At 37.2% G+C, this 11,472-nt stretch overlaps 2 protein-coding genes across 2 annotated transcripts; both read right to left on the bottom strand.

Moving 5' to 3' along the window:
• Positions 1 to 424: 424 nt before the first annotated feature.
• LOC103946030 (LOB domain-containing protein 16-like) lies at positions 425 to 4,149 on the bottom strand. The gene is made up of 2 exons (XM_018647142.2): positions 1,231 to 4,149; positions 425 to 887 (listed from the first exon to the last, which is right to left on the bottom strand). The coding sequence occupies exons 1-2, from the start codon at positions 1,534 to 1,536 to the stop codon at positions 561 to 563; spliced, it is 633 nt and encodes a 210-aa protein (XP_018502658.1). The 5' UTR covers positions 1,537 to 4,149; the 3' UTR covers positions 425 to 560.
• A 133-nt stretch (positions 4,150 to 4,282) lies between these two features.
• Positions 4,283 to 10,983, bottom strand: LOC103946029 (poly [ADP-ribose] polymerase 1). The gene is made up of 19 exons (XM_009356648.3): positions 10,685 to 10,983; positions 10,015 to 10,064; positions 9,728 to 9,923; positions 9,109 to 9,545; positions 8,509 to 8,704; positions 8,261 to 8,416; positions 8,087 to 8,147; positions 7,924 to 7,984; positions 7,581 to 7,832; positions 7,214 to 7,451; positions 7,012 to 7,124; positions 6,842 to 6,918; positions 6,542 to 6,702; positions 5,888 to 6,079; positions 5,653 to 5,761; positions 5,395 to 5,477; positions 5,133 to 5,270; positions 4,701 to 4,883; positions 4,283 to 4,536 (listed from the first exon to the last, which is right to left on the bottom strand). The coding sequence occupies exons 1-19, from the start codon at positions 10,832 to 10,834 to the stop codon at positions 4,489 to 4,491; spliced, it is 2,901 nt and encodes a 966-aa protein (XP_009354923.2). The 5' UTR covers positions 10,835 to 10,983; the 3' UTR covers positions 4,283 to 4,488.
• Positions 10,984 to 11,472: the final 489 nt, after the last annotated feature.

The following is an 11,472-nucleotide window of genomic DNA, read 5'->3' as shown; positions in this document are numbered from 1 at the left end:
TCTTCATTGTTGAATTTGATAAGTAAATGAGGTAATTAACAATTCAAGAGGACTCAGATTTCAAGATTAATTTACCTCAATGTGGTGTATTCTATTATTGCCCCTCAGTAAAAACTACATTATCTTCATAAGATTAAAGTTGATTATTTAGATTAGCCCAGTAATTTATGCAACTGCAGTAATATTTTTAGTGAGATATCAGAGGAGAAATTTTTTCATTGTGACGGAAACACAAGTGGTACACCACGTGTTTTAGAAGTAGTAGGAAATTTCATTTTTTAAGTTATTAACTTTTTAGCACACATATCCCACCATTTGTACAATGACACGTGGTGTACCATTCCGTGTACCGGTTACATTGAAAAATCTCTCCTATCATATATATATATATATATAGAGAGAGAGAGAGAGAGAGACTATATGATTAATGGGACTAATTTCTTTTTCTTGAAAGAAAACAAAAAACAAAAAAAACAGGCTCAGTATATACATCATTGGTCACAGAAACGTCTGAAAGGCCACCGTCATATCGTTGAAACAAAACATGATGTAGGGATTGATCAGTTTCTCATCATTCTGAGGGCCAAAGCTTGAAGCTCTCCCAAGTCACCATTATATGGTCTCTTTATAGAACAACCTTGATACGAGAACTCTCTGCTGCTTTGAATTTCCTGCATATGCATGGCAATATCACTGTTGGGGTCCATGGAGTCCAGCGAGCTCTGAGGTGAAATAGGATTCACGTAGCTCGGATAACTTGGAAAGCTTGAGACTGATCCATTCACATTCCCCTGCCACTGAGTACTCTCCATGTTCCTTGAATCAATGAGGTTTTGGTGAGCCAGTTGAGCCTTTACTTGCATCAATTGTGCTTGCAAACATGCCACCTACATATGAATACTAACTTTTAGACAATGATATGAAAAGAGTTTGGTTAATTCAACCTAACAACAAAAGGGTTGGCTTATTTCAACCTAAAACCGAAAAGGGTTTGCTTATTTGAACCTAAAACCAAAAGGGGTTTGCTTATTTCAGCCTAAAAACAAAAGGATTGGCTTAATTCAACCTAAAGAGAAAGCAGTTGCTTAATTCAACGGAAAATAGAAAAGGGTTATCTTAATTCAACAAAAAGAGGAAAGGATTTATGAGGGTTGGCTAATTCAACCTCAAAATAAAAGGGTTAGCTCAGTATTCAACAGATAAAAGAGAAGGGTGAGTTTAATTAATCACCTGTTGTTGCAAGGAAAAAATGTGAGCCACGCATCCATAAACGGGGTCCCGAATTCTTGCTTGAGCTTCATAGGCAATTGTGACAACAGCTTCACAACGATCATGAGCAGGAACATGCAACAACAACTTGGACACATTGCTGGCGCCAAACACTTTGTGAATGGCAGCAAAACGAGCAGGTCCTTGCTCGGAGCAAAAATAAGGTGCAAATATGCAATCAGAAGCACACTTTCTCCTCAGAAACTTGCATGCCCCACAAGGAGACCCAGTGCCAGTCCCAGCGCTGCCAGCACCCCCAGAAGCCATTTTTGGTAGACAAACAAAGAGATCCGAGCGAAAGAGAGAGAGAGACTAAAATTGGTGAAAAAAGAGAGTAAAAATAATGAGAATTTAGGCACACGAGCACACTAGGAAATGGTGATGAAGTTGGAGGAGGAAAGTGGGGCATTGAGAAACATAAAAGGGGGAGTCTTATAAGAAATGAACGGGGGACAAAGGAAGGTCTGTATGTAGGGTTCTAAGGGGACAATCTTTAATGGTTTATGTAATATAGTGGGGACTACATTTTTTTTTTTTTGGAAGCCTTCATCTTATTTGTAACACAATTATTTTTTTTCTTTATATTTTTTCCAGTGTGGATGATTAATGGCTACTGAGTTTGATTAGTAAATTTTTAATGGCAAAGTTTGATTTTAGGGTTTGAATAAGTTTATATTTTCCGCCGAACGGCGCCGCACCTGGGAACTGCTGCAAATTGTCGTTTTGTGACATTGTGGTTCACTCACTGCTACTTGCCACAGCTCTTCTGGTATATTTTTCTACCGACAATTACTAATGATTCAGTTACCTTGAGCAATATGGTTTAAATAGGGTTTCATTATTCAATACGTACGATATTTCTCTAATTAGTCAGTCATGTTGTTCAAGCTCAACACCCCAATTCTCCAACTTGGTGAAGAAAATTGGTGCTGCGTTGCTTTGGTTTGGTTTTTCTGTTTGTAATTAGGAGAACTTTTATCTCTGACGGTACATCATGCACGTCTCTATTTCATTCGTCACGTGATTAAAAACTTAATTAGTGAGACAGACACGAAAATGCAACCCGTTGTGATTTGGTTTTTCCGATTTGGTCGAGATTTTGGAAATTGGTCAGGTAGTCAGAAAATGATGAGGCTGGTGCTTTCTTGTAGCTGAAAATTTGAGCTAGAAGTCTATAATGAAGTGAGTGAGTGCAGTTGTGTTATCCTCGTGCGTTATGCAACACACCATTGTTCACATCAGACAAAAAGGAAAATTAGTCAAAAGTGGTTTCAATAAGGCCATCGTTTTCACAAAATCTCACCCGACACAAATTAAATGCCTCAACTTGAACCACAAGAACTGCAAAATTGGGGATTTTTTTACCGATCTTGTTGCTGCAGTCCAGACACTTTGCTACTTAGGGAAAAAAACCTAGTTCAGTTAGCATCAACTAACAAGTAACGTCTCTTTAGAGATATTTTTAGGAGATTCGTTTTGTTCAAAGGATTGACGTGTAAAAAATGGATTTTTTGAGGTTAAGTTTCATATTTTGGCGCTTTAAAATCTTATATCTAAGCAATTAATAAATATTAGACTGTAAACTCTCAAGTTTAAGCTTTCAATGGTGATTTCAATACCAACACTAGGCAATCAAACTTGAAGAAAAATGAGTAAAAATGAGATTTTCTCAACGTGTCGGTCGATTAGGGCAAAAACCCTAGTCTTGGCTTCAACTAGTATGAGTCACTTACAAGACACAATTACCAACCTAAAATGGAACTTGGTCAATCCAAGTATATATATGACCCAATTTATGCCAAGGGAAAGTTCTATGAATGAATGCATGGATATGAATCATAGAACAGGTGCTTCAGTGAGGTCTGAGTTACTTTGACCTGCCACCTCCTTTGGGTGCATATATAAAATGTTTTTGGTGCATGAGAAGAGGTTTCAACTCAAATGAATGAGAAGGGTCGTCATCCTAACAGAGGAAAATGGCTGTTTGCAACAAAAGCTACACTCCCATGTCACAGATTCATGCTTCTGAGCTCAGCTTTCAGCTTCTGCTTCTGCATGCAGATCAGCTTACTGGACAAGCTCTTACCACGAAAGCACTTGAGCACATGAATGAATGGATGAACGATCGGTGGTATTTTAATATGAAAACATATGAATGTGAATGGACGATCGGTAGTATATTAATATGCAAAATGTGTAATATATAAAGAAAAAATTCCTATCCATTCACACATGACGTTGGCAGCTTAGCTTAACATTCAGTTGGAGTCAAATTTTGATCATCATCAAAGCACATGGCACACATGCAAAGCTGTTTGCAAGATCCCACATCGGTTACGATTTTCTCTTCTTTGGGTCGTAGTTTATTTCTTTTTACCGTTACAAAGCATTTAGATTACCCAAAAAAAAATATCTATATCTCATGTGTTCATTTTCTCTTTTAGTACAAGCGATATTCTACATTATTCTATACTAAACTAAAACCGAAGAGATTATCCAATCCAAGACTAGAACCATAAAGTCTAAACTCTAAATGATGATTCTACACCTTGAAACAATTAATCAATGAAACAATGTTATGTGGAAAAGTGAGAACACATTACCTTTATACCATTGTTGTGTACCATTGTTTGAGTGCCAGGTTGACAGATTGTCTGTTGGTAAGTCTTTCTCCAAAAGAAAACCAACTTACACCAAGTTGTAGTCCAATTGGGAATGGTTTGACATTTACGTTTAGAAGCAGTCCATCTTTCTTTCTAATTTTTCCCTTTGGTCCCAGTCCAGTTGTTTTTTGGTCTGATACCCCAGCCCAGTTAGATGCTCCAGTTGCCTGCTGGATTGCAACATGTCCATCCAGTGTCTCAATATTGGACCGAGACGCCACAATGACAGTAAATCTGTTTCACGTAAGTTGGTCTCAAACACTAGGCATTTTTTGCTATAGAAAGATTGTGGATATCGTGGGGAAAGAAGGTAGAACGATGACATCCTCATTGATAACATATAGCAAAAGTGAACAAAATGTCCGAAGAGGATTTGATTCCATAGCATAAAAACATTCTTTACAATGCCGGAAGCAAAAGTTCAAAGATCTCACACAAATCCCCAAAATAGACCTTACCGCTATAAACATCCAACATCAACATCGTGTGAGTTTCTTAGCAAACCACCACCTTACTGTACACCGCAGCCAAAATACTGAACATCAATACGTCTCCGTCACCTCTTGTGATGAAACCTCACCTTCAACAGGTATTGCATCTTCACCTGTCCACATGTCATTGCCCGGTAAAGTTACTATGTTCCTAAAAACTGTAAAACTACAGTTGTAGTTTTACTTCTATACTATTTGTTTAAATCAGCACAAGAAGTGAAAATAGTATCAAAAGTGGCACGTGCCAGAGATAACAAAAACAAAGCTTAGAACTTACTTGAGCTGTATCATAAACGATGTACTCGTTATACATGAGCTCAGAAGCTTTGATATTTGATGGCACTGGTTTGCCACAAGGCACGATGACATCGTCCTTCCATTTTACATACTCCGACTCCTGAGGTATTTTCTTGCCAAGCCCCTTTGTAGAGTGCTTTCCCTTTGGAGGTTTGTCCATATACTGAAAGATCGTGGCATAAACACTAAGTTAATGGGCAAAACTCAAATCAGAAATGGCTATTTTTTGGCTCCAGACACCAAAATTAGATATTTTTAGGATGCACAAGAACCACCACAAACTACTGCTTAAGTTACACATGGCAAGTATATACCACGGGCTCGAATGAGTGGACACACAATGTTAAATTTCAGATAGAATATCAAAACACACAATCAAAGCACATAAGAAGATAATGGAAAATGTCCTCACTGCAGCCTTCTTAAGCTCGTAGACCTCCCCCAATGCAACTTCACTTAAAAGCATGAGGCCAACAGGATTTTTCTTATCTGTATAGCAATACTGTGCACTCTTGCTGACAAGGTCAGCAAAGTAAATTCCCTTGCCGAACTGTAATGCAAAATGTTTACACTCTTAGTCTTGCGGAAAAAAAAATAATACACTACTGCTATGCACATGAAGAGACGCGTAATACATATATAGACATAAATGTGCAAGAGAGAGAGAGAGAGACCATATAACCAGTAGCTGGAGCTTCAGGAGGAGCTATTCTCAGTCCTTGGCTAAGTATACCCACGAAATTTGTAAACCGAGAACCTGGGAGGATAAAGTAATCAGTTTTATTCCTAATGTTGGTTATAGGTCTGAAATTACATTTAAAAGCACATTTCTATCAACCTTGGCAAGAGAAAGATTGCAAGCAACTATAGGCGATCCCATCTCACAACACAAAAATTTTATTACATTAAATTTTATAGGTGGTGCAACTTACCATGCCAAAGAAGCATTTTGTTCTTAAGCTTTTTCTGATAGGGAGCAAATTTATTGAATTCGCCTTCCCTTTCAAGTGCAAAAACTTCTTCGAGTTCAAGACTCCAATCCTGATAATAAAATAAGATGCCAGACACAAGATTTAGGGAATAAATCAATATTAAATATTGAGTATATAAAGATAGGTCACCAGCACAGCATGCTCAGAACTCGAGAGTATCAAGATGGAAACCCACCGTATGTGTAGGGGCATGAGTAGTAAGAAGATATTTTTCAATCAACTGATAATCTTCACTATCATGAGGGATTGGGTCAATATCACACTGGAGCTTCTTATACTTCTCATCAAGGGAATCATCACTATCAGCATCAAAACCAACTAATCTGGAAGCAATTTCAATGTCCTGGAGAGCTTCTAACATTTTCACCTGCCAAGGATAAATGAAGGCACATTTTATCCCTTGCTTGTAAGTATGTGAACTTGCCAATATCAGTTGCAATGTGAACATAGCAGCAGTAACTCCACTTTCCCACCATTTACATGAACTTTTTCTTTTTCCATGAGTTCATCTTTTAACGTATGATAAGTAATGAAACTTTAAATATATTTTCATACCAAAATCACATATTTTGAAGTAAATAACTTATCAAAATAATCATGGTTATAAAGATAAATTTGTACTATGAAACATTTAATATTAAAGTGCTATCATAAAAATTAATATAAGCAACCCATCATGGAAGAGATTGGTATCATCAACAAAAAAAACTCAATGACATCATTTAAATACATGCATATGAAATATAGGAGCAGAAAAACCATCTTTTTGGTATTGGAAAGGCATGAAGGAAACCACTGGGTTGAGCATATGCAAAACATCCTTATGTACCTTTGACTTAAAATTATCCTCATCCCTGATAACCCGTGGGTGTATGGAAGGGATCACAGTGAAAAAACGGTTGCTTGCATCTATAATCAAGCTTTCTTTTGTGGAAGGAGCATGACCATTATTATTCAATAAATTCTGTATTTCCGTTAATGCCTCAAACCCTGAACAGAGAGAACAGGAAATGACGAAGTTAAACGACAATACTTTATTATCCAAACAGCTAGAAATTAAATTTGAATATAGAACAGTTTAAATTTGAGCTCTGCAGAAAATTGAAGAGATTCTCTTTTCAATGTTTACCCTTTTGGATGTTGGCTTTACTCAGTTTTCCAAGCGGCATTTCTGACATATTTATCTCAAATTCCATCATGGCAGCTCTGCAAAACTTAGTACTCAGTCTCAGAGTTACAGATAAATAAAAAGACGGAGTGGGGGAGAGACAAACATTTAAAGAAATGAACTTGTTTAACCTGTATGTTTCAACATTGAAAAGCATCTTCATCAATTCTGCCAACTGAGGAGCCAATTTGCTGTCTGCATTGTTCTGGTTTTTGTTGGAAACCTGTTTATTAACTCCATAATCCTGAAAAATCCAAGTTTTAGTCAGATATTATTTAAGAACAAAAAACAGAGTTCAGGAAAATATACAAGAAAGAAAAGAACAAGAAGTACAATATCCAATGGAAAGAATCTTCCAGCTTGCTTCTGAAAATTTTGTTTTTGCTCCCATGCTTCCCACGGATTCCCAGTCTTCTCAAGGAACAAACGTTTAAATTCATGGATCGCATCTGATTTCGACATATCTTCCAGTTTACTTCCTCCAATTTTATCATTCCCCACTCTTCCCCATTTACGGAACACAGAACAGTCTGAACTCTTATCATCTTGTATAATTTGGAGAATGTAGTAACTTTACATAGAAAAGAGAGACAGCAAGAGAGGGTTATACAGAAGAATTTATATCGCATATTGTGAATTTTTATTGAGAGATAATAGGCTCAAATATGTGAGCAAGAAAGATAGAATAAACCGAACACACCTGTTAACACCAGTTGACAAATCAGACATGCTTAAAGTTGTGTTGTAGATGCTCTTCCCATCCTCAAGAATATGTCCTGTATCTTGCAGACCAGAAGATTCATGAACAGCACTTCGACCTTTCACTTTGACAGTGATCAAGCTAGAGGATTCACGGAGAGCTTCGACTTTGTAAATATCAAATGGAAGCTTCTTCTGTCTTTCAAAGCAATCAACCAGATAGTCTTCCCTAACGATTGGTAACTTCATCCTCCTGAAAACGTAACCTAACCCAGTTAGATAAAAAGGAACAGATATAGAAATATACCCAAGAGTCAAGACCAGCAATTTAATAGCAGCTTAACCTTGCTTTTCTCATCTCAGCATCATCATCAAATGCTCCACTCACAACTAAGCAATTAGTATCTGCACTTTAATTTGTTAAGCAAGAATAACTAAAGTTATGCATCTTTTACCAACACAGCCGTAACCCAAAGAAAGCACTAAATCAAAATTATAAGCACATGCCTTTTTTTATCTTTGAATGAACCACTCCAGCTACACCCTCAATTTTTCTACACCATTCTTCCTGCAATATCACCCTCGATGAGATGGATAGACAGAACTGACACTAAGGAAAAAAGATAATTCCACAGATAATAAGAACTAAATGCAAATTAAAATGAACAAAAAAGACCATACTGTTGATTCTTTTGGTAATCCACGAAAGGCAACTTTTAAATCCGCCAAGCTTGTACTGTTAGATGACTGAGATTGGCCTTGACTTCCAGAAGGCTTGCTAGGTGTTAATGGAGGCAGTATCCGCACAGGTTTTGCAAGCTTTTGTGATTTAAACCACTTCAAATAAAATAAATAAATAAATAAAACTCAATTCATAACTTGTCTACCAAAGGTCCAAAACCAACATGAAATTAACCATAGTTGAATACCTTATTAAGATAATGATTATCCTTATCTTTTGGGATTTTCCACTTCCCATCAAGACGTTCAGGTTCCTGAGTAGAGTAAGAACACTTACTCCATGCCGATAGGTAGCCTTGGCACCGGTACATACCTCCAGAATATCGAAGAAAACCAGAGCAGAGTGGGCAGCTCTTAAGTGCTCCAAACATCATTCCATCAGCACTAAATAAGTACAGCAATAAAAAAATGTCATCTTCAAGTAAATCAGATTAAAAAAAAAAAATGTTCCACTTAGAAATGATGATTACCCAATAACAATTAACACATATATTTATGCATAGCTGGTTACGTCTAGAAAACAGAAAAAAGGTCTACATTATGGAAACAAATACAACAACCACAACAAAGCCTTGTCCCACTAAGTGGGGTCGGAAACAAATCAGGCAACAAAATCTAACAAGCCTATGAGAACCTTAACAAAACAAGGAATATGCATAAAAGCATTTATGGATAAACAATTTTTTTAATTGAAAAAACTGTTTTTTAAAAGTGAAATTAAAAAAAGAAGAAACTAAAGAGAGAAGAAAATAGCCAATTTCCACACTAAGAAGAATGTAGAGGATTACCAGCACTCACGCAAATCAAGCTCTGATCCTGTTGAATCTTGATTATTGACTTCAAGCATTTCACGCATCTCTGCATTTGTCACATGCTTTTTAAGATCATCTTTCAGTGCCCACAGCTCTTTAGTTTGGGCCTCCAGTTTACTCCCCACATCAGTAGCATTCCTCACAGATACATCCCTGCTCGTTGACACATCTCCTTCAGACCTAGCAACTTTTAACTTCTGATCATCACCAGCGTCTTTTCTTCGTTTTGTGCCAGCATTAGAAGGAACCTTCTTAACCAAGGCACGTACAACGTCCTGATCAGAAACTGGGAGGGTCTCCCATCCAGACAACTTCTCCACTTCGATGGATGGTGATAATTCCAAGAAGCAGTTGGCATGGTGCCATGCCAGGCCCCTAGGCCCTTGACCTTCAGGCTTGGATGATATACGGACCTAAAGTTGGAATAAAATGAAATCATGCAGAGTAGTCAACTTCAGTTACACCATATTAACTAGAATTGCAGAAATATGCTGTATCTTGTATATGATGATGATGGGTTTCTATGAATAAACTGAGACGAAAGCTTGTCACACAACAAATACAAAAATTTACTTCCTGAATAATAATTACCAACCTCTGCTTTTAAAATCTTTTGGCTGCATTGCTTGCAAGTAGCGCGAGAAGTTGGTGAAACTGAAATACCACATTCTTTAGTAGCGAACTTGCTTGTTGCCGGTCTTGTATCTGGGGGTCCACCACTTTGTACATAACTTCTAATTTTCTGCTGATCTTCCCAACGAAGGAGCTCCAGGCCTTCAACCTCATCAGTTCTAAGTGCAAGACAAAAGCAAATCAGTTAAATCACTGCATTCATCCACTAAATCCAAAGGAGATTATGATAAACACTACAGCTACACGTACGATTTTATCTGCTTCGATTTCTTCATTATACAATGAGCATGGTTCCACATCTGATTCAGAAAACAAAAACAAGTCGAAACATTTACATATGCAGTACTTTAGAGGAAATCAAACAAGAAAATACGAGGGGTGTCGAAGAGAGCAAAAGTATCCATTTTGTTCGAGCAGAAATAGAATTAAGTTTTCTTGATTATGGTTTGAACCAGGTTTCGACTTTAAACTAGAGCTGTAAAAGTTGTCTCCTTTCTAAAACTCAAAAATAAAAACATTTCCTGACAAGCATTTCCTTATGTAATCTCGAAAGGCTTTCTGCCGAAGAACACTGTCCGACTAACGACCAACGACTAACACAAGCATTATTTGCTTCAAAACAAACAAAGCTTAAGCTCCCAATTGCATAACAGTAACTAAAATGCTAAACAACGTTGAACAAACCCAACTAAAAGTACCCAACTTTTAACTACCAAACATGCGAAGTAATTGGAAATGCACAAAAAACAACAAAAGCCCAAATGTTAGAAACTCAAATTCTCACACTATCGCTGTTTTCAAGGTTCTCGTTTTCTTTCTTAAACTTTTTCCTGTTTTGGGTTACTGGCAATGGACCAATGGCAATGAGAGTAACAGTGCAGGTGAAATGGGGGTTAAAGAGAGAAGGGGAGTGAATTACAGGCATGAAGCCGTCGAATTGGGTGGCCTGGACCATCTTGCCGAGGCGGAGCGTCTCCTTTTCAATGGGGGATTTGCAGGTCTTGCACGACGATCTCGACGACTTGGCGTACTCCACCTTCCATGGCTTTTGGGGCTGCGGGTTCTCCATTCCTCTCTCTCTCTCTCTCTCTTTCTCTCTCTCCACTCTTTCTCTCTCTACAACTGAGAAGTGAGACGCAGTGCGATTTTGAAGAAGAAGAGTAACGTGCTTTCACACGGTCTCCTTGTCTGTCTGCTTTCAACTGACCGAGGGCTCCGTCCCTTTTTCACCCGACCCGGCCCGAATCATCACAACGTGTTGAAGAAGCTTCATTGGTTTTTTTTTTTTTTTTTTTTTTTTTTAAGTCAATACTTCGTGCTGAAGAAGCTTTTTGTCAATCTTGGATCTTTTTCTTAGGAATCTTACGATCATGATCATTCATCATACATTATGCGTTAATTTTTGTTAAATACTATTGATATTTAATTTTAAATTTTAAAATGATTTATAACCGTATAATATACGATAAACGATCACGATCACGGAATTCCTAGAAAAGATTCGACGAGGATCCTTTTCCTTTGGAACCAAGTCAATCAAATTCAATTCGGCTGTAGATGTCGATACTTTTTATTTAATGAAAACTAATAAAAATGGCTTGAAAACTTTAAGTTTTAACGATAAGGACAAAATAAAAAATAAAGTAAATAGTACAACATTTAACATTTTAATGTAAAAATATAATTTTTCGTTAAAATAAATAATAC

Source organism: the organism of the source record quoted next, unplaced genomic scaffold (genome assembly GCF_019419815.1).
Source record: "Pyrus x bretschneideri cultivar Hongxiangsu unplaced genomic scaffold, Pyrus_bretschneideri_v1 Contig50, whole genome shotgun sequence".
NCBI classification, from domain to species: domain Eukaryota; kingdom Viridiplantae; phylum Streptophyta; class Magnoliopsida; order Rosales; family Rosaceae; genus Pyrus; species Pyrus x bretschneideri.
The sequence above is the reverse complement of the archived record's forward strand: the minus strand, read 5'-3'. Positions and strand labels throughout refer to the sequence as shown.